The sequence below is a fragment of the Quercus lobata genome, chromosome 9 (assembly GCF_001633185.2).
Source record: "Quercus lobata isolate SW786 chromosome 9, ValleyOak3.0 Primary Assembly, whole genome shotgun sequence".
Lineage (NCBI taxonomy): Eukaryota > Viridiplantae > Streptophyta > Magnoliopsida > Fagales > Fagaceae > Quercus > Quercus lobata.
The window spans coordinates 46,840,211-46,862,991 of record NC_044912.1 but is presented as its reverse complement, the minus strand read 5'-3'; the positions used below and the strand labels follow the sequence as shown (position 1 = coordinate 46,862,991).

Sequence of the window (22,781 nt, the reverse complement as noted above, 5' to 3'; positions counted from 1 at the left end):
CCTTTGGGCTTTAGTCTTGGCCACCAGAGAAGAGCTTGCACCGATGGCTTGGGGTTTAGAGTGAAGTCCTGGTTGTGGGACCACATCTGCGGTGGTAGGTTTTTATGGTGGCAATTTTCATTCCTTACCTTCTTCTTCTTACCCCTAGCCTTACGTATTCTTTGTTTGACTTTACTGAAGCCAAATTGGTTCTTTTCAGTTCTAGATTGAGAAAGTTGGAGAGATAAAAGGTTGATATTTATTGACAACTAGGAAAGATAAAATAAAGAACAAAAAAGAAACAGAAAGACAGGTTTTTAATGCCGTTTGTTGAAGTTTTTAATTATGACAGGTGGCTAAAATATAAGTGGGGAACCTAACGAATTGTATATAAGGTATTGTATCTAAGTTTTGCCCTTTTTTGTATTACCCGACATTGTGTGTAATTCACATTGATAAATAAAAATAAATAAATTGGCATCAATGAATCACTTCTTGTTTGAAGACAAAGTAAAATCATCATAGTAGAGGTCTTAAGAAAGGTCATCAATACACCGTATTTTCATCGAGATGTATAATATTTAGTTCTACCTTTTAACTAAATGAAGATTTGAATTAGGATGTTTAGCACATCTAGAACATCCAGATTTTATGCATGTTGCTAAGAAATTGTATATTAAAATTCTCTCAATGGATATCTTCTCTTTTTCTACAATTTTTTACAAACCTATTCCCATTTCACCAAAAAAAAAAAAAAGAATATAAAATAGCAAACCTATAAGCAGCAGGTTGACAAATTGAAATTATTTAAAATTTGTAGATGTTCAACATAATAAGATTTTCTACAACTATATTCATTACTTCTATCCTGCTATATAACATTAATTTGTTCCATATAAAGCAGATGTTGTGAAAACTAGTATGATTTTTTTTTTTTTTTTTCAAGTGAACTTCAAGGAGAGAATACACACTCTCAATAAGGCACCTTCACAAATATAAGTGACCACAAAGTAGTAGAATTGGACCAAATTTAAGCAAAAATGAGGAAATCAATACAGCTTTTTGTCACCCATTTGTTCACGCATCTCCTTGCTATTCAAGAGGATCTGCCATCAAAGTTATAAACTATTGTTCTAACTAATTTAGTAATATTTTCTTGGTTGAAGTGTTCTTTTAAGTTAAAAATATTAGCCATACCCAAGCATATCAATAGGCTTTGCACAATTCATAAATACAATGGTTCCGTTTTGAGTAAAACACCCTGAAATCCAAATTAAATTCCAGTATTATGCATTTGGCATTCCTCTTTTAAATATTGAAGGTTAAACTTAGTAAATTTCACACCAAAAGAAAAGATCTTCGAAACTTTGGACATTTTGTTCTAAAAACCAATGAAGTTATCTCCAAAGAACTTATATACACAGTTAACTTTTTGTATATTGATTTTAGAAACCACTTGAAAGAAAAAGCTAAAGGAGATGGTAGTGATTTCATCACAAGTTTTGGACAATAACAGTTTGTGCAATATTATATATTATCTTCTTTTTTGTAATAATTTTATAGTGCATACATTATGTTCAATTGTTCATACCAAAAAAAAAATTGTAATGTAGAGTAGACTTAGAGTAACTCAATCCTATGTTGCAATGGAATATTAGTAAACTTGCTACAAATAGTTTGGGTTTCTAACGACCATCAATTTTAGAAAGTGTTATTTCATTTATTGAATTAATTACTGCACTATTTGATCTGTTTGTACTATTGTAAGTACCCGTCAAAATAAATGCAGGTCGTTTTGGAGAAGGAAGCTGAGTGTCATTACCCAACATGAAAACAACAGTTGACATGGTTGGCCGATCTGTTGCATGTTCTTGCACGCACAAAAGTCCAATTTGAATGCATCTTGAAACTTCATTAGCAGGGTATGTCTCATCTAGTAACGGGTCAACTATTTTCATGGAATTGTCTTCTCTCCATAGGTCCCAAACCTGAAACAAGATATTAATCATATTAGGCTCAACAATATAGGCTTAATTTTGTAGTCATTGTTTGCACATGTACTTACATGTCCAATCAAATTTGAGGAAGGGCCATCATGATGGTAAGTACTGTTCTTTTTACCAGTAACGATTTCCAGTAGCAATACCCCAAAGCTATATATATCAGATTTTATTGAAAATAGTCCTTGCATTGCATACTCAGGTGACATATAACCACTGTCATAACACAATGAAAATGAAGATATTGAACCCTAACATTAAATGATAAAAAGAAAAAAGGCCTTAGGCACTAACATTCATGTAAAATTTGAAGTAATACAATATGAAAACGAATTGCAAAGATATCCTTAATATTTTTTTCTTACAAAGGCCTGTAGTTTGTACTCTCCTTAGATGTAAAAAAGGCAGTCAAGTAATCGGTTAAAAAAGTATATCTTTGTTTTCTAGCATACTTACTATGTTCCAACAACGCAATTTGTATTAGCTTCAATTTGGTCCCCTCCAACAATTCTAGCCATACCAAAATCGGCAATTTTTGGATTCAATGCATTGTCAAGTAGAACATTACTGGCCTTTAAATCTCTATGGATAATTCTTAATCTTGAATCTTGATGAAGATATAAGATCCCTCGAGCAATTCCGCAAATAATCTCAAATCGCTTTCCCCAATCTAAACATGACCTTTTTGTTTCATCTAAATGAAGAAATGAGAACTTGGATTAGATTGCATTGCATTTGTGCTTTTTTACTTAGGTATAAAATCTTGCTACTTGGAACTAATATGTTTGTAATGAGAAGATCGTTTTCTAGTGATGATGAGTGAGGTTAATGTGAAAAAGAAGACATACCAAAAATGAAAGAGTCCAAGCTTTTATTTGGCAAGTACTCATAGATCAACATCTTCTCTTCTTTGTGAATGCAACAACCTAAAATTCTCACAAGGTTTCTATGTTGGAGTTTAGCAATTAGTGCAACTTCTGTTTTGAATTGTTCTATTCCTTGTCCAGAGCATTTTGATAATCTTTTTACTGCTATTTCCATTCCATTTTGTAGGAAACCCTGCAATTAAAGTCCAAATATCATTTTGACATAATGCACAATTGTTAAAAGAAACTCAACTTGGCGAATTATTTGGGGAAGCCCAATTGCACACCAAAAATTCATACTCAAAGAGTACCCGTAAACATTCATGATGGAATTTTTGATGCATAAACACACTTGAAATGAGATTATGCAAATTATGAGACTTATTCAATGAGACTACCTTATAAACTGGGCCAAAACCACCTTGGCCAAGCTTGTTTACAATAGAGAAGTTATCTGTAGCTGCAATAATGGTTCTTAGATCAAACAATGGCAAATTTGAATTTCTTCTAGTTCCATCAATGTCCCTTCTACTTGGAGAGTCTTCGAAGTATGGTAAAGTGGAGTCAGCACTAAATGAATATGTGCTATGCCTATTCTCTGTCATAAAACAAGTAGTTAATAATGCTAGTAACCATATTTGTCCAATTAGGAATTCTCACACAAAAACCTAGTTTAATAGAACTAAGAAACACACTAAAATAAAAGAATGAAAGAGTGGAAAATAAGAGGAAAAATAATGCACTTTTCTAAGAGGTAAGTGCTTATGGGAGATGAAAGTTCCTCAGGCCTGCTGATGGCGTTGGAGAAAATCTTAAAATGTCAGGGAATTGGTTGGGCCATTCATCAAGCTTTTAGTTGAAAGGGTGAAAAAATTATCCATGTGGCATGATAATTGACACCTTGAAGGTGTTTTGATCCCCAACTTTGTCCAAAAGGTGGTGTATGATATTGCAATTCTGAGTTTACAAAAGTATCCAATATTCTAAAAGAAATACAGTAGGCTTGGAAACCTATTAGATCAAAAGATACTACTCTACATGCTTATTTTCTTTAATTAAAATTAGCTAAGTGTCCGTTTGGCAAAAATTATTTTTGTCAATTTATTTTACTATTCAGTTTATTTTTGCTACTATTCATGGGTCTCACTACACTTTTTGGTACTATTTATGGGTCTCACTGTATTATTACAACTAATTTTTACGTTTATTTATAGTACTTTCAACAAAAAGTTTTTAATTTCAGCAAAATAAGCACATTCTAAACAAACCTTAAGACAACTCAATGTACTGGATTTCATCTAAATATGGAAAAGTCACATGGATTTCAACCTGAAGTGAAATAAGAAACAAGATAGCTAAATGGTGGAAAGTGGTATGATTTAAAGCAGCTGCTTCTAAGCATTCCTAATACTGGACGGATTGCAATTCAGAGTAGAATTAAATAAGAAACATGAATGTCTCAATGAATGGTAGAAATTGGTATGGTCTAAAGCAGCTTTTCCCAACAAGTCCTTCGTATTTAGGCTAGCAGTGAAGGACAGGTTGCCCTCCCAAGAAAGGCTTGTAAAATGGGGTACAATGGTGCTCATGTATGTTTTTTGTAGAAGTCAAATGGAATTTGTGACCATGTTGTCTTCGAGTGTTCTTTCTTATGAATTTGACTTTTGTGTAAGAAGCATTTGAAAATTTTCTTTGGCTGCTTCAGTATACCATCTTTGGGTCCAAAGAAATGATTATGAGTATAATAACAAAATATATCAAGTTCTTTTTCATTTTTCTTTTATCAACTTCTACACTTGAAAAATAAATCAAGTTCTGTCCCATTTTGTTCAATTTTTTCATGATCTATGAATTTTGCCTATTCTTTTATAAAACTTGAAACATAGTGTTGGAGTAATCTTGGGAGCATTTGTTCACTAGCCTTAGAAATATAGAAATAGGTTTAAAAAAAAATTGCTTTGAACTTCCTTACCTTTCTTCTTCTTCATTACAAAACAATACACAACTGGGACAACAAGAAGAAACATTACAGCAACAGAAACTCCCAGAATTACTAGCACCCTCTTTTTCTGAGTAAGACCATTTTTCTTAGCATATTGAGCTGAGCAAAAAAAAAAAAAAAAAAAAAAAAAAAATGACATCATAAATTTGAGAAGTTGATTGAACATAAATAGTTATTATTGATGCAATTTTATAGGAAAATGAGAGTAGGGATGAAACAATGGGTTTTAGGAGAACATGTGATTTTATTATTTTTTTTTTTAAAAAGGAGAAATTGTAATTCTCTTTTTGGGGTCCAACGTATCAAAAGAACAAAACAAAAAAAAAAAAAAAAAAAATCAAACATGTTCTCACAACAATGTCAAGTCCCATATGTGATTCTCTTTTTTTGAGGCCGGAAATATGTTATAGAAGAAACAAAAAACAAAAATTGCAAAACTAACAACAATGTCAAACAACAAGAGTGTTTCTTATTAATACAAGTAGAATCATAATTCAAATCTTCTCTCCCCATTATTGTAACAATAAAAGAAAAAGTTAAATAAAACAAGTATTACAGAGTAGGAGGATCAATTACGAGTGATGAATATAATTGTAGAAATATTGTGTTATTAGGTGTATCGACTCTTAAATAATTTTTACTTCTCCACACATTATATGAGTTTTGAATTATTATGAAATAGATAAGGTAGACATTGTGAAAATTTTGATATTTTGAGATAATTTAACAAAACCATATATAAATTCTTTCCCATATGGAACGTAATACTTGTTTAGATTTGTACTATATAATTTGAAATGGATCTATTTTAAATGGAGAAAATCATTTTTCAATATTTTAAAGTAAATACCATAGGGAAAATTATACGTTGGATTAGTATTCTGTATAAACTTTGGACTAAAAAATACAATAGACATGAATCTCCACTAACACTCTATTTGTTTTGAAGTAAAACAAGTACGAGTTTTAGGTGTTTAGTATGGCAAATAAATTTTTTCAAGCAAACAACCAAGATTAGGCAACCCAAGAGCAGTGTCTTTGGTCATTGGAATGGTGGCTTTGGTTATCGAACCTCTGACATGCTACTTTAGTACTGCTAGCATTTGTTGCCGGAGTGATGGCTTCGCCACCAAAATGTTGGCACCGCTCCTCGAAGCGGTGGCTTCAACCACCAAAGTACTGACATCATTTGACTAGCTTATCGGACCGGTGAACTAGCCACCAAATGGGATGAGAGTAGTCATTGTGTATTTTCATAAAATGTTTTTCTAAAATTTTAAAGATAAAAGATGAAAGAGTACCTAATACAACTGCATCCACACGTATGTATAAATCTTGTCCTAGATCAGGATATGTACTTGCGTCCACCAAGTCCCCTTGCCATGTCAAGCAACCAATCCCTCCCTCACTCTCATTTGCACTTGCGTAAGCTATACAAGAACAATTCCTCAAACACTTTTGCTCACACTCTTTCGTACTCAAACTCATGTCCACATGTACTATTGAAGTATCTGGCACCTTCATATGTGCCAACTTCACGAACCCTTCTCCATTGTTGCACATGGACACTCCTTGCTTTTCCCTCACGCATTCATGAGATGACTTGGGTTCAAATCCAGGAAAGCATTTGCACTCAAAAATGACCTCATTGTATGGGTCACAATAACTATTTGGGCCGCAAGTCATATACTTATCACATAACGCTTGTGGGACAGACCAATATTCGACCCATCTAGTCTCCTGCCATGAGGACCGTTGCATAATTCCTGATTCATCGACCATCGCTTTAGGAAAAACTTTGGGGTCAGCTAAATCTGAAAATGTACTGTACATAATGGTGGTTTCATCTTGATTATTCACAAAGCTAACATTGAATAAATTTGATGTCATTTCGGGTATACCGTTCCATCTTGGGCCAGTCCAAGATCCACCACGCCATAATAGAGTCCGACCCATGTATAAGCATAACTGAGGGTACCCAGTTGGAACCATTTGATATGTGTAGTTGCCAGTTCCCGGATCATCTTTGGACTTCCAAGATGTTAGGAACCGGTTCAACCCGGTCCGCCGGTCTAGCCCAAGTTTCATAAACGGAAGCATAGTATTGGTGGGATAATCAAAACTTTGCCATGTAAAACGTTGGCTGTCTTGTTGAACCAACACAAGATTTCCTATATCTAAGAGCTTAGCCATAGAATTATTTGTGGATGAGACAGAAAAAGAAACATTGGTGGACCAAATAGGAGTGGTTTGGTTTTGGGTGTGGAGTACAAGGTTTCCCTTACCGTTGATGGAGAGGACTCCGGAGGTATCATTGAGAGGAGCGTCTCTGTTTGCAACCCACACAACGGTTTTTTCGGTGATTTGGTTATACCAAATTCCAACGTAGCGGTGACTGGAACTGCCGGGACTGAAAAACCCAAGTGCAAAGGTTTTCTGGTTTGAGAGTAGAAGTTGACCATCACCGTCCTTGAGGGATTGGTTTGGTGTTATGGTGTCAAGGGAAGTGCAGATTGGGCAAACAAGAAGAAGGGAGAGAAGAAGCAATGATGTATTCCCTTTAGCAGGATTCATCATTTTTTCTAATGAAGAGAACAGTACTTGTGGCGGACTGGCTTGATAGCCATATATTAAAATAAAATCAGATCTTCTTCTTTTATAAATAAAGTTAAATGAGTTATTCAATGTATGCAAGTTGTTGTCCACATTCACATTTGAAGGAGAAGGACCCACACGTTTACCTTGAAAACCAACTCACATGTGAAAGATGCTTTACGAAAACTCTGGTCTTCTTTGGCAACTTCAATTTAAGTACGTAAGTAATTTTTGACCCTAGAACTGGATGTTCATTGACTAGGTTTATTTATTTATTTATTTTTATATCAGATTTAAGTTTTACTTTATCTTAATCTAAGTAGTATATGCGTAAAGTTTTCTTTTGAAAATTTGAACTTTGATTCTTGCTTTTTACACTTGTAAACACTTATACTTATAGAGTGACTATTACGCCAAGAATACACTGTGATAATTATTGGGTTCTTTAAATAGTGGTTGTTTATTGCTAATAGCCGAACGGTCAGGAGAGGAGCTAAATGTGACCATCCTGACTTGAAAATTTGTTTTTAAAATACCTTAAAATAATTGAATTTTAAATTAATATAAGTTATTGACCGCTCTAGAAAAAAAAACTCAACCACCCTAAAAAAACTTGAACACCTTAAATAACAATTTGAGCCCATTAAAAATTAAATTCAACTTCTCCAAAATTTTGGTCCGTTGAATGTTGAACCAAAAAATTACAAAAAATACTGTGTTCACAACATTTTCGCAAACTTTCGTAATAAATCCTAAGTAGCAGGTTGTTACTAATGGACAAAAAAATAATTTCAGTGATATGTTCAAATTAGAACTAACTAGTAAAAACTTACCATTTAGGCTTTGTTGTGTAAGTGTTGTAAAAATATTTTGGACATAGCACTTTCAAAAATTGCCCAAACAAACAAATTAGCCTAAAAACCCAAATCAAACGTTAATTGTGATTTTTTAGATTGTGTTTTCAAGTGGCATATTTTAAAATCACAATTTTTTTATTAAAAAATGCACACTTTTCAAATAACTAGTCTGTTAGTCCTTGTTTGAGGGTAGATGTTGACCTTGACCATCCTTGAGGGGTTGGTCTAGTGTTATGGTGTCAAGGGAAATGCAAATTGGGCAAACAAGAAGAGAGAGAAGCAGCAACGTATTCCATGACCCTTTAGCAGGATTTATCATTTTTTTTCTAATGAAGGGTATAGGTTGTGGTTGACCTGACTGGCTGGTATAGAGTTTGATAGCCATATATACTGAAAGTCTTGGACGTAGCTTTCTATTTATTTCTTTATTTTTAACTTACATGTCGGATTCTATGATAATTGTTCTTGGGTTTGTCTAGAAGTGATTGTTTACAGCCTAATAGTCAACAACTAAAGACGATAAATAAACAAAAATATATCCTTTGTAGTGTTTTATTAGAGTACCTTTAAAAAATATATATCCAATTTATCATATTACACAAAAATATTGTGAACTATAATTAAAAGTATATAATGTATATCAAACATTTTTCATATTATACTTGTTCACAAATATTTCAACTTATGTGCAAATATTTCAAACTTCATTACTTTTGTTGATAGTATTGAATCTATTGATGGTATTTATTAAGGAGTGTCGTTACGTGTAACACTTTTTACCAACAGATAAGGAAAAGATATAAATTACTTTACTTCTATAGTTTAAGTAAAAAATTAAGAATATTCTTAAATTTTATAATTTTTTGGGCAGTTTAAATTCATACATGATATGATTTTCATACGTTAAAAAAAAAAAAAAAATGAAATGACCCGATCAAGGTTTCTTTTATTTATTTATTTTATTTTATATTTTTTATCCTTGTACATGCTGAGAGTTAGATATTCCCACAACAGAGTTTAAGGGTTTAAGAACTTGTAGCTCACTATTTAAAATTTTAAAATGATCACACCCATCCTTCATTAGCAAGTATAAAGCATCAGCAAGTACATTTTGACGCCAATCTACTAACAGCTTGGTTATATCATATATGGAAGATTGTCTGTGTTTGTGTTCAGGCAAAGGCAAGCAAAGATGGTGTAATTTGGGAGATGACTCGGCTGGATCGAGAAGACCAAGGTCCACAGGCGCATAATTGGATACAACACCAATTAATAAAAGCAAAAGATTCTCCCTGATAATATAATTCACCAGAAAACATGATCAAAATATATGTAATAGCAAAAGTTTCAATGCCAGTTATGCACACACAAATATTCATAAACTTCCATGTCACCAGAACAATGATTGCTAAAGTATAAACAAAACCCCTGGCCCTGGCTAAACCATACACTCAGCTGTAACTTTTCACAATATGGTCCAAGTACAAAACTACCTAGGATAAATCAAGCATCTATAAAATCCAAAAAAGAAATAAAAAAAAATTGTATGTGAGCTTACATTTTCGTTCACAAGGCAAGGTAGTGTTGTTAAACAAGCAATAAGGCTATCAGCAAATTGTTTCTCACGAATCAGTAATATCTCATATTCCAATACGCAATGGGTTTAGTCTCCAAAAAACCCATTTACTTTTTATTCCTTTGCAAATTGGTGAATATTGGATGTCTTATGCAAGAAAGGTGGGTTGATTCTGATGATCATCAAGTTCCTCTTCCCAATATTCATTAACAATCTTACCACTGCAGTCACCAAGTCAAAAGCTCCGTATAAAGCCATAAAAATTATCTATTGGCTCTCAAGACACATATGATGGGCCTTCAAATCACTGCTGTGCTAGAACGAGCTATCCTTTGAGCTTCTTCCAAGTCTTTCAGAAACCTGCTTTTTTTTGGCCAAAATGATTATTGTATCAGAGGAAATCGTGTAAAGCAAGGATAGTTTCCACTTTAACTACATTCCATCAAATAACTAAACTAGCTTCAAATTATCACTATATAACTAAGCATATCATATAAATATGACAAGAGTATAAATTAAATACAATTTATGGCTATTTATATTAGTTGAGATTTAAGTTCAGTAAAGTATGACTGAAGTTATAGAAGTCTGGCTTATAACAACCTTCCATTCTCTAGGCTTGGGTTGAGATTGGGTCAAAAATGGAACTTTAAAAGAATTTTGATTTGTAAATTTTAAGAAACCACAAATCATTGCATGCTTGAACCTACATGGGATGAGTAATGCCAAACCAAAATCCACAAGCCCAACAAAGTTTCACCAAATGTCAAATGAACATGATGCAATCCAACCCACGACTACATTCTCAAATTTGCAGATGCAAGAAAGATGAAGGCCATAGAAATTAGCATTTAAAGCTAGTGTGTGCCAAGCATGAACCACAGCTAGCACAACAATACCATGCTTCTAAAATCGCAATGATGATTCAAAAGCATACATACCTCTTAGAATTCAGAACCACAGAACCACCAAGTATAAAACGAATTCCAGAATTGCTGTCTTTTTGTAAAGCAACAGAACGTGCGTCCCTCCAACAATGAATATGACTACTTCCTGTGGCCTGCTCAAAGATGAAGTGTTTGTCATTCAAGCTATATTATCCAAAGCCTTTTAAAAATCTTTATTTGAAGGCCATAACTTTCACTTCAAAGGCTATGGCTATCTCAAATATAAATTAACGCTCAATCCTACAATAGTCTGTCCATGCTTGAAAAGCCTTTACTGTAGCATGTAACAGCAAAATGAAGGGGAAAGAGAGGAGACTTGAGTAAAATGGTAGAAAAACTTGAGAGGATAGGTGATCAGGGGCATATATATCTGATTTTGACGTTAACATCTACTTCTAGCTTACCATTACTTTTGTTTCTGGAATTTACAGACATTTTTAATTTCATATCTTAGTCATTTTCCACCCTCTTTTTAGTATTTTCTTACAAGGGGAGGAGATTCATTTTTAGCTGGACCTCATTGGTTTTAGTTTTTCTTTTGAACATGTTAATTTTATTTCTTTTGGGTCTTCTTTCTGTCATACCATGTACTAGGATTGTGCCCCTTTTGCACTTTCTTAATGAAAAAAAAAACTACTATATAAATTTTTTTTTTTTTTTTAAGTGTTTTCCTTGCATACCTCCCATGCACTAGGATTTCTCCTTCCCCCCCCCCCCTCCTAATACAACATATTACTTATCAAAATTATATATCTAATTTGGATGCATGGTAATCAAGAAGCTACGCAGAAACAGTAATAGCTTCCATTAAATGAACAATAATCTAAGTTCTGGGGGTAGGCTAGATGGCTTAAAAACTGTCTTCAACAAATTGAGGGGACACAGCCACCTCAGTTAAATCATATCAATCCCTATGACTATATATAGCAGTGTGTCAGGGTGAAGCATCAATGCCCAAGATATGCACAGGGCCAAACTCCCAAAGATAAGAAATCCCTAATTGATACCTTTGGTGTGTGACCTGCCATAAACTATGTTGATTGGTTTGCTTCAAATGAGCCATTAGCGGACCAGCATTACTTCATTTCTTGTTTTTTTTTTTTTTTTGGGAGGGGTGGTGGTTTGGGGGGGGGGGGGGGGTGGGGGTTGTGGAATTATGGACCAGCATACGTTCTTTAACAAGTGCTGAAAGTTAGACATTAGCATCATATATCTGATGAGCGATAATATGGTATTTAGACTGAGAAATTTGTATGAAGTGGGTTTTTCCTCATAAACTCTTCTCATTATTAAAGAGTAAAATTAGTAACATAACTAGAATTATCTTGGCACTACTTCCTGATAATATGCACACATACATGTACATACAAACCTACACACATACATAAACATGTACCCCACACACACATGCACAAGAAGTTCCAGTTACCAATTTTTGCAGTCTGACCACTGGTTATTCAGTTAAGCCCGGTTTTTTCAGAAAATCTTGTTTTATCGTTTTAGGCTATATTTGGATTGGTATAGAGTTCTTGATTGAACCAGTTGAATCAGCTGGTCTGCTCAGGTTTTTAAAACAGTGGAAAGAAACTGCGCTACATTCCAAAATTTGCAAGAGATAAACTACAACATTCCTGGGAAGAAACAGTTACTTTAGAAAACGAACCTGCCCTGCTGAAAGTGATTGCCAACATATGGGTAGTCCACATCTCTCAACCGTCCCTTGGAAATGCTTTCCATGGTTTGGAACAAAAGGGGCTGGTGGTGTGTATAAGCATCTAATCACATCCGCAAGCAGAAAGTGAAGTGTTTCTAACTAACCTTCAGTCCACAAGACATGTTACGAGCAATATTCAAAAGATCTCGATTTCCAAAAAGATCCCCAGTTCGCTTATCAACCCCTGCTTGCTTCAAGACGAACTGGACAAGCTGTCATACCATGATGGCCAATTTTTCAAAACCAGTGAATCATCTAGCAACTAGCAAGGAACACAACAATTTCAACATATTTGCTGCTCTACTAAAGCATCAAAGCATGCATAAAAGAAATGCTGGTTTGCTTATTTTAACCCTGGTTTGTACTTGGTAGACCGAGAAGCCAGTTTGTTGAAAAGTTGCATCAATTGAACAGGGCTTTCCTTCTCATAGCGCAAAGCATAAAGCATCACTAAGCGTAAATGGTCAATATCAGATACACTTTCATTGTTTAAAAGATTTGTCACTGCCTGCATTGAAGTTTGAAAAGGGAAGAATGTCATTGCTCAACATTTGAACAGTATACTAGATATTTCCGGCTCTAATTTCAAGCTGTCAAATTCAGGAATCTCAAATCATAAATCAGTAGGGAAGTCTATTGACACCAAAAAAGCACCATCACATCTCTCCCTCCCCAGTGTTTAGTGGTGTGCCCATGTAAGTGTACATGCCGGGGGGGTTGAAAAAGTCTCTAAACGATGTTATGTAGCACCACTCAATATCAGTAGATGAACACTTTGTTTCAGACAATAACTTGAAGGGAATGAACATGATGTGCAAATAAAACAATAATTCAAGAGACCAAATAGCATTATAATCTTGTAACACAGAAAGGAAAATTAGGTAATCAAACATAAGCAATATTTATTGCATAGGGCTTTCATTTTTATGAGAAGGCATAAATTTTGAGTTAATCCTATTGGATGATGTCATTAACTGCTAATCGCCTATGAAACTTCAAATAACTTACATAACACCTCTAGAGAACCTATTTATCCCCCCACCCCCTCCCCAAAATTTAAAAAAAAAAAATCCATAGCCAACCCCAAAGGACTAAGGCTTTATTATTTATAATAATGAGACTAAACCTAGGCTTTGTTGGTTTCATCAAGGAAAGAAGTTTAAACCCTAAATTCAAACATTGGGCAGATCAAAAACTTTTGGAGAGCTTAAAACTAGGATGTAACTTTTCTCCAAATTGAAATGGAAACACAGACACAATAACACCCAAAAACACTTGAAATTGAGAGCCCGTTTGGTGATGTTGTTCTAGTAACGTTGTTTGTATTTTTTGGAAACAAAGAATGCCCAGCACTTCCTGTTTAAAATCTTCCGCTTAATTTTCACAAAATGAACTAGAGGTGCAACTTACCAAACCTTAGTTCCTTGGATTATCCATTGGTCTAAACTCAAAGGGAAACAAAAGGAAATTTCTTTTAATGTGTGTGCAAAGATTCTTTTATGAGAATCCACTGAGAGGATAAAGAAATGCCAAAGCAAGGGATGTATCACATTCTTGCATGTGATTTGTAAATTTTGGATGTTAATACTAACAATCAAATTGTTTTAATGATTAGAACAAAAAATGCATTTTTCACCCCAACTTCATGCACCACAAATAATTAATTCTCATCTTCTTTTGACAACAATACTGACCGTCCTAATTAAAAACTTTGCAAACACATACAGGATAAAACCTTTTTGCTTGTTATCCATTTGGCCCAAGAACACCCATTTGGATATATAAGGTTACCTTTGCCCCAACGTGTTCAGGATTACTTAAAAATTTTGCCCAATCTTGCCCCACTTAACAAGTCCAAACTCCAATCCAATTGAAACTTCCTATAAATGCGTAAATTACTAATAAATAATGTATGGGTCTGATCCAACTGAAATTTATTAAAATCCATTACCAAAAATCTTCTTTGTAGCCTAACCACACTTAATGTCATATATTACTAGTAAAGTAAAAATTAATGCCAATGCTTTGATTGGTATCAGAAACCTCAATATTGCACCTGTCACTAATGTATCATCCTACTTCAGCTTTGGTCAAGTGATAAGCCTTAGATTGGGTTAGGGTTGATCACAGTTCCAAATATATATTTTTTGATAGGTAGGTCACAGTTCCAAATATTATCAAGCCTAAAATAAAAATAAACAAAAAAGAGAATAGGGGGGACAAACTCTATAATAGCCCATTAAGGGTGAAAGCCCCTAGATTACCCGGCAACTGGTTTTGACAGGCGGGAGAAGTTGCTTGTAGGTTTTAATGGCTAGAGGAGAGAGCAAAGAGATCTTCCTTAGAATAGTTCCCTACACTATCCAAAAAAAAAAAAAAAAAAAAAAAAACAATCACAACAATTACCCTGCCCTATCTAGTGAGGAGAAATTGCCAATCATACTTCTTTGCATACCCCAGATCCTGCCAATCGGACTTTCAACCCCACATTTGTGACACCCAAACTGTCTTTTGTCCTATTGTGTCAATAGTGCTTCTGAACCCCTGCAAAGTTAAGCACTTGGCAATACTGTCAGCCAAGAGGAGATTTGAACTAGTGACCTTTGCTTCATGAAGCGTGTGGTCACTAGCCAATTGTCTTCTCATCCTAAATTTTTTTTTTGATGGGTAAGATAAGATATTGATAAAAAAGACTACGACATGGAAGAAAACATGAAGTAGCCACAAAAATAAGAAAGAGACATAAAGCTATGTACAAGAAGAAAGGGAATCTAAAAACATTGGGAGGGACTCACTAGATGTGAGTCCCCAAACCTGTGACCAATCAAACAAAGTCCCATAAAAGACTAAAGAAGTCACTCCCTCAAGCATTCCATATCCTCAAAGGCACACCTGTTCCTCCACCCGAGCAAAAGATCTTTCCCCATGCCACTGTCCAAGCAAAAAAGGCAACTCTTCAGGGAGCCTTAACCCCCCAAATTGCTTTCCAAGGAAAGATAACAAAGGACGATTCCCTCAACTCACAATAAAAAGACCGAATCTCAATTGAAGAATCATTCATGAAGATATATCTTCCAACTCATGTAATATAAAGCTAAACACCAACTGGACAGCCCAATTCATTTCGTCTCATACTCATTAAGCTAAACCAACACTTGAAAAGGTTGAGGCTCAGTTCACTAATATCATGACTGTGATTTATGTTCATAATAAGTCCAGCACTCAATGTTCATCACCACCAGAAATAAGGGGTTTTCAATTGCATGCTGTGATATATCAAATGAAACTTGTTTGAAAAGCTTAGATAACATTTGATCATTCATTGCATAATTCAAGCATTTACATTACGAGTCTTTATCAGCTGGCACTAACATAATGCAAAGAGCATATCCCATGAACTATCTCTTTAAAATTAGTTCTCAAATTATGCTATGATCTCAACTGTTTGACTTCCTAACAGATTGTCAATTTATTTTCTTGCATATAAGAATTATTTGATTGATCAATCATCCATTCAACTCCCCAAAAAGTTTAGGCTCCATTTGTTTCAGTGTCTAATATGTTTAGTGCAACTGAAAATTGCTAGTCAATGGGTGAGTGGAAATTACAGCAAAAAGGTGGGAAATAACTTATGCCATCTACCCATATCCCCTCCACCTTTCTCTTCTCTCCATACAAGGCATGACCCTCACAATCTCTCTCTCCCTCCTTCATGCTGACACCATTGTGACATAGGACATATTGGGGAATTTGTCTACATGCGCTTGTGGTAGGATTAGGGTTAGATAGATTTTGGATTTAGGGTCAATTAATAACAGGGGAAGATGAGAAAAGATTTGATTTAGGTTTGCAAAAGAGATGAGAAGATATTAAGATCAAATCTACCTACAGTTGTGAACAGTGCACCTGAATGGTAATGTGGACAGTAATGCGGATGGTAACAGATGCGCAGTACTTTTGATGGCACTTGAATGGGAGTGGTACTTTTGATGAGCAGTCCTACTACCTGGTTATCTGTGGCATTACTGCTCATTCCTTTCCTAAAAATGTTAGCAGGAGCTTGAATGGGAGTGGTACTTTTGATGTGCGGTCCCACTACCAGGCTATTTGTGGCATTACTGCTCATACCTTTCCTTCGAAGAGTATTTGGAGTGTCAGAGTTCCTAAGAGGATGTCATTCTTTTTGTGAGAAGAAAGAGGAAATTGAAAGTGAACAGAAGGTATTTCTCATTTTCAATAAACTTGGTACTAATTCCAAAAAAAAAAAAAAAGAAGGTACAGAGAAAAGAAAGAGGGAATTGAACGTGAGAATAGAACATTAAGGCCAAAGTGCCCTCAATACTCAAAACACACGATTTTTCTATTAAGCAACTCCATCTTTCTTTAAGTGCAATGATAGTTCTATAGACTCTATATCTTAGCTTTGCCCAATAGAACTAGAGCTCCTACTTTGAATAACAAACAAACTCCTGAATGAATTGGACCAAAGACCACACATAAAAGTCCATAAACTAAGTAAGACTTACCTATAAATAAATTAAAAATCAAGGCCAACAACTCCAACTGACAACTAACAATTACCTATAAATGAATTGCTTGTTATGGTGTCTTTGGCGCAAAAGGAATGCTAGAAGTTTTGAAGGTTGTGAACGCTCTATGTTAGAGATTAAGTCTTTTTTTTAACACAATCTTCTTGATTGGAGTGTGGTTTTTAGTCATTTTTCTTGTTCTTCCCTTCCTGTTTTACTTGATCGTTGTAATCTTGGTTATTGATTTATGCCCCCATAGTACATTCCCAATGTACTCGGGTTGGCTGTTTTTCGTTACTTATCAAAAAACAATTACATAGTTAAATTTTTTTTTTTTAACATAATTAAAAAAATACCCTTAACGCTAGAAAAAAAAAAAAAAACCAAATACCACACCACCTTCCTACCTACCTTCCCTGTCCTTTCACTGCACCACCGCCCCCTCCCACTCACCCTCACCCCCCCCCCCCGGGCGCGCCCCCCTGGTGAAAATATATATATATATATATATATATATACAAAAGCTCCTCCCACCACCGCCTACTAACTATTTGTTGGTTTTAACATAGAGATTTTGTGCAACCAAATAATAGAAAAAAATTTTAGGATCTCAAAATAATAATAATAATAATAAAAAAAAATAGAACAATTTATTTTCCTTGAAAATATTGTGTAAAAAACATTTTCGTCAGGAAAATGCTTTACATAGTAAGAAACGGAGCTAGTAATGCAGTTGCTGTCAGTGGAGCCACTCAAGTTTATTATTAGTTCCAATTCGTAAGACTACTTTCACCGGGCCATCATTTTTTTTATATATATTTTAACAAATTTTTTTTTTTACTGGTATCATTTTATATATATATATATATATATATATATATTTTAACAAATTACAATTTGTAAATTCATTTCCCCACCATATTTGAGAATAGGGTAAATAACATAATCCATCTTAATCTGTCTCATACTGATGAGTGTATCAACATGCATGTGTGCATACAACAAAATCAGCCAAGACAACATCCTTTTCTTCAGCCTCCTTTACTAGGATAATCTACTCCTTGCGCTTGATTCATGATCATATAGCTGTCTAAAAATTTTGTCAAAATCCATACTTATGTATCTTATAATAATTTCTATTATAAATTATCTAGAAAAACGTATAACTAAGTAGGCTCATGGATATATATGAAGTAACATAAACAATATTTAGAGAAAAACAAGACACCATACAATTGATTACACTACCTCAAATGCTGCCACTTGACCACCATTACAAGCCAACTCCTGCTCTGTTTCTGAAACTAACATGAGTTTTCTCTCTTCAACTATCTTGCTCATTTCTGTGACCAATGTCACATGCTTTGAAACATTTCCATGCATTTTTCTGTACTCAGGGTACTTGTCAACAAATTTGGCCATGTCTTCTGCAGAAATTCAAAATGTTTGAATGATGGAATGTTATATCTCAACCCACCATGCTAATTTAGTAACATAATATCTCGTAAATCTGAATTTATCAAGCCTCATACAAACCTATTGTCTGGATGCTCTGGTTACTCTTTGAAATCTGCTGAAATTCATCTACCAATCGCTTGATATTCATCCCAATATCTCCAAAATTCTCATACATGTTAGCTTTGAAAAAGGCATCTTGTTCTGATGACAACACAACCTCCTGTGAGTGTGAATTGAACAAAGATCATTTTCTTAGCAACGCAAAACATAAAAATAAATATGCGCACTATAACAGGAAATGCAATGTAACCTGTTGATCCTTCGGAAGTTTGCCAATGTTTCTCAAATCCACCTTGTTGTCTTGAATACCTATCAATTCATGAACCATTGCCTATGGAACATGATGTGATAAATGAGTTCAATAAATGATAAAACCATCCATGTTACATCAAAACAAAGAGGCATTTCTCATATAAATGGTAAAATCTGTACTGACAACCCCAAATACCTGATAGGTCCACTGGTTTAGCAAAGGGGTCACAGGATCATCCCTCCTATCAATTACCAGCAACAATGGGGAAACTTCCATTCGCCTGAAATCAAAAAGCCCACTTTCCTGCTGGTACATCAGCTTCTGATACATCCCAAAAAAGTATTAAAGTCAGATTTCTATGAACCTAAAATAGTAAAATTCAAAGGAGAAACTGCATCCAGTAAAATTAACAATGATATGAAATATCATGAATACACATATCATCAATCAGTTTCTAGGGGAAAAAATATACATGTGTGTATGAAATTCTAAAAACAGATCTCCTAGTGTGTCTATAACATCCAGGATTCAAATCCCCCCTCCCCTATTGTAAATATCAAATTATAAAAAATAAATTACACATTAAAAAAAAAAAAAAAATCTGAAAACAGAATGCTTTAAAATTAATATGAAACTCGGTGATACATATATCATGAACAAGTAACATCTACATGCGTGTGTATTAAATTCTGAGAACAGAATGCACAAACTTCATATGAAACTCAGTAATACATATATCATGAACAAGTAATATTTACACTATAGCTTCCAGTGCTTCACTTACAGCTGTTTCCTGTGCAATCCTCTTAGCAATATCAGAATTCCTTTGATATCTAATAATAGGTCTTCTTTTTAAGGCCAAAAAAATGGATGCAATACCATCAACAACTCGGTCACAGAAGTGCTGCGAATTTGAAGGATCTACAACTGCTGGGAGCATATAAATGTGATTTGACGGCATATTCAAAGTGAAATGGTAAGGATCAATTGCTACAAAGTCCGCATAAAATTCCTGCAAGATAGAGATAATAATTATATCTAACTTTACAGTTAATATGAGGTGGCATAAAAACAAGGTCAAATAAGATAACATCTACTCATGCATCAGAACAAGAATTTGGAGTTTCAGACCATGTTTAAGCAACCCCATATATGCAAGCCTGTGACAATGACATGCTAAAGATACTATAAGCTTACCCTTTTTTCCCAATTTTTCTTCCCGTTTTCAATTATGATAGATTCCCTAAGTTGAGTTGAATATTATTTTTCAGAGTAGCTAAAATGAAAAACAGTAAAGTAAAATATCAACCAAAAATTTTTTAGTAATGCAAAACAGTTTTTAGTCGGTGAAAGAGTTACCTGAATCTGCTGGACAACTTCCTGTTCATCTGCGTCAGCTAAATTATGAATCTGAGTATCCTTCAATATGTTGGAGAAAACTGTATGAAATTCAGATACACACAAAGAAGCTTCAAATCAATAGCCAATAATCACCAATGAAAATTTTAAAACATTTAATTATAATTTCAGTGGCAAGATAACATTGTTGCTCCTCTCAAATTATTAACAAAACTTACATAGGTGGTACTCTCCAAATCTAGGACTAGCTAGCTGTTGCCGCAAATGCTGGATATTCTCTGAAGTGGGCCGAAGGAAGTAAACCGCTTTAAGATGTGACATTGGTTCTTTTGATTTGTAAATGGAATCTACCAATTCTACCAAGAATACTTCTTTTTGAAGAAGTTCTGACTGTGAATACCCAACACTAACTATACTAACCTGCAAATCATTAACTAAATTGAGGAGTATCTCTCTTTTCCTTCTTAACCCACTAGACCCAATCCAAATCTAACACAATGATGAAATTCCAAATCAGTAGATTCAGCCGAAAAAAAAAAAAAAAAAATGTAAACAGAATCAAAACAAACAACAATGGGGCATTGGCAGTTTATCTATTACTCATGAAAAAACTGAATGGCCACAAAAAAAAACCCACAACTTTTTCCACAACTTGTCCACATGGCAAGTTATGAGTGGTGGGTTTGTGAACAAGTTGTGGCAAAACTAACGGTTTTTTTGCGGTACTAGCATTATTCCATTAGCAATTCAAGCTAACAATCTCTCATAAAAGAAGGATTTTATCCCCCAAAAAAAAAAAAATCACGAGAATTTGTAATTTTTTTTCAACAACATCCATGATGCAGGGTTCCATAGACCCTTCAAGCAACAGCGCGCACACGCGCACACACAATACAATGAAGTATTTTCATGCAATTCAAACACGGCCCAAGCGATTGTTCTTCTCGGCATTTTGAATTTTACAGCATTGAAACTATGGAATCCAACGATATAGAACTAACGATTAATGAACAAAGTAGAACATAATTATAGGAACGAGAATTCAAATTCCAAAAACTCAAATTGTCAATCATATAAATAAGAAAAAAAATAAATTCATAGGCTCTATAAAGTTATATCACTCTGTGAATTCAATTGCAGTTACTTCTTTATTTCCAAACAAGATATTGAAATTCAAATCCTACTCGGAATTTTCTAGGAAATCAAATTCCAAAGTCCAAACAAAGAAATGAAGAGAGGAGTGTTTGGGAACGAGGATTACCGTATGAGAATCGAGGATGAGAACCTTCATGCCGGAGATGTCCTGTAACATCCGGTTGATGTAATCGCGTACGGCCGATATCAGCACCATGTGTTTCAGGTCTACTCCGATCTACGGCTCTGATTTATTGATGATGATGATGGAGTTGAATTCTGCTTTGTACTGGATTTTCGGATTCGGAGCGAAAGTGTTTGACTGTTGAAATCTGAGAGAGAGAAGTTGCAGTGGAAACGAGGGGGGCAAACGCACCGTTTCAGTGGGAAGACATCAACCAGGCAGGCTTATCAAAATTGCGTAAAAGATAATTTATCCCCATCCTTTTATAAAAACTAGTAAGAGGCTCGTGCATTGCACGGTGTGATGAAAAAATTTATAAATAATTATTTGTATATATTAAGAGGATTCAGAAAGTTAGTTATTGCTTTTTTTTAATGTCAAAAATACCTCTATCTAAAACTTAAAAATGGGGTTAAAATAGTAAATTGACAAAAATAATAAATTCTTATTTCTACGTTGAAATGCATTCTTTCTTTTAATAAGCTCATACTTTTATGTTAATTTAAATTCCTACTTCTACTCTTTAACTCCCTATAAAATATGATTACTTTTTTGTTAGTTTTAAAACTCCTTTAATCTACAAAACTCACCCCACGTTTGGTTTTTTTTTTTTTTTACTAATTGGAAAAAGTAGAAATCCTAAATTATAATAAATGCAAATTATTAATCTTTATCCAAAAAATAGAAGAGTCTCTGAGCACGCGCTCACACGCGTGCTCAGAGGCTAGTATATTTTAATAGGTTCAATAATTATCTCACTAAAATAAGGGGTAAGATTTCTTCCTAAAACTAAATTAAATTGATAATTTCAAATTGAATTTTAAATTGATAATTTTTTAAAAAAACGTACTAAACAATTTATAAATCTAAAATTAATATAATCTTGATAATATTATAAATTAAAATTAAAGTTGATAATTAAAAATACACGTGTAGAACATCTTGATAATTTGATGTAACATAAAAATCAAATAAGAAAATTGTTAAAATTAATCTATTAATTCTAACCATATTTAATCATTAATTCTAAGTGTGGGGCCCAATAATTTGTGGCCCTGGCCCATTTTTACATTGGGGCCCAAGGCTCGAGCCGAGGAAGGGTATAGCCGAGGATGTGTAATAAAAGTCCAAATAGTCTTGAGACATAGCCGATGATGATTCTATCCTCGGCATATCCGAGGTTCCCCTGGAAGAAAGGGCAAAAACGGTATAGGAACAATTTGGGAAAAAATCTAAAATATCTATGTCAATAGAGAAGAAGACGCTGG

At 34.2% G+C, this 22,781-nt stretch overlaps 2 protein-coding genes and 1 pseudogene across 8 annotated transcripts in view; 1 reads left to right on the top strand and 2 right to left on the bottom strand.

Moving 5' to 3' along the window:
* LOC115960343 overlaps positions 1 to 22,781 on the top strand; it is a 46,751-nt gene that overhangs the window by 8,456 nt on the left and 15,514 nt on the right. The window lies entirely within an intron of this gene.
* On the bottom strand, positions 1,527 to 7,459 carry LOC115960338 (G-type lectin S-receptor-like serine/threonine-protein kinase RKS1). 5 transcript variants are annotated; one of them, XM_031079179.1, is made up of 7 exons: positions 6,149 to 7,459; positions 4,818 to 4,946; positions 3,244 to 3,443; positions 2,828 to 3,038; positions 2,436 to 2,673; positions 2,045 to 2,195; positions 1,527 to 1,967 (listed from the first exon to the last, which is right to left on the bottom strand). In XM_031079179.1, exons 1-7 carry the CDS (start codon positions 7,422 to 7,424, stop codon positions 1,665 to 1,667), a joined length of 2,508 nt encoding a protein of 835 aa, XP_030935039.1. In that variant the 5' UTR covers positions 7,425 to 7,459; the 3' UTR covers positions 1,527 to 1,664. The 5 variants fall into 5 exon arrangements, with proteins under 5 accessions (XP_030935039.1, XP_030935043.1, XP_030935040.1 ...); XM_031079183.1 differs by lacking the exon at positions 6,149 to 7,459 and adding an exon at positions 5,920 to 6,012; XM_031079180.1 differs by lacking the exon at positions 4,818 to 4,946.
* Positions 9,633 to 21,739, bottom strand: LOC115960346 (annotated as a pseudogene). The gene is made up of 13 exons (XR_004085165.1): positions 21,457 to 21,739; positions 20,414 to 20,615; positions 20,196 to 20,275; positions 19,621 to 19,848; positions 19,032 to 19,157; positions 18,834 to 18,914; positions 18,602 to 18,743; positions 18,314 to 18,492; positions 12,880 to 13,044; positions 12,637 to 12,748; positions 12,486 to 12,597; positions 10,817 to 10,935; positions 9,633 to 10,235 (listed from the first exon to the last, which is right to left on the bottom strand). The product of XR_004085165.1 is annotated as a vacuolar protein sorting-associated protein 45 homolog (transcript).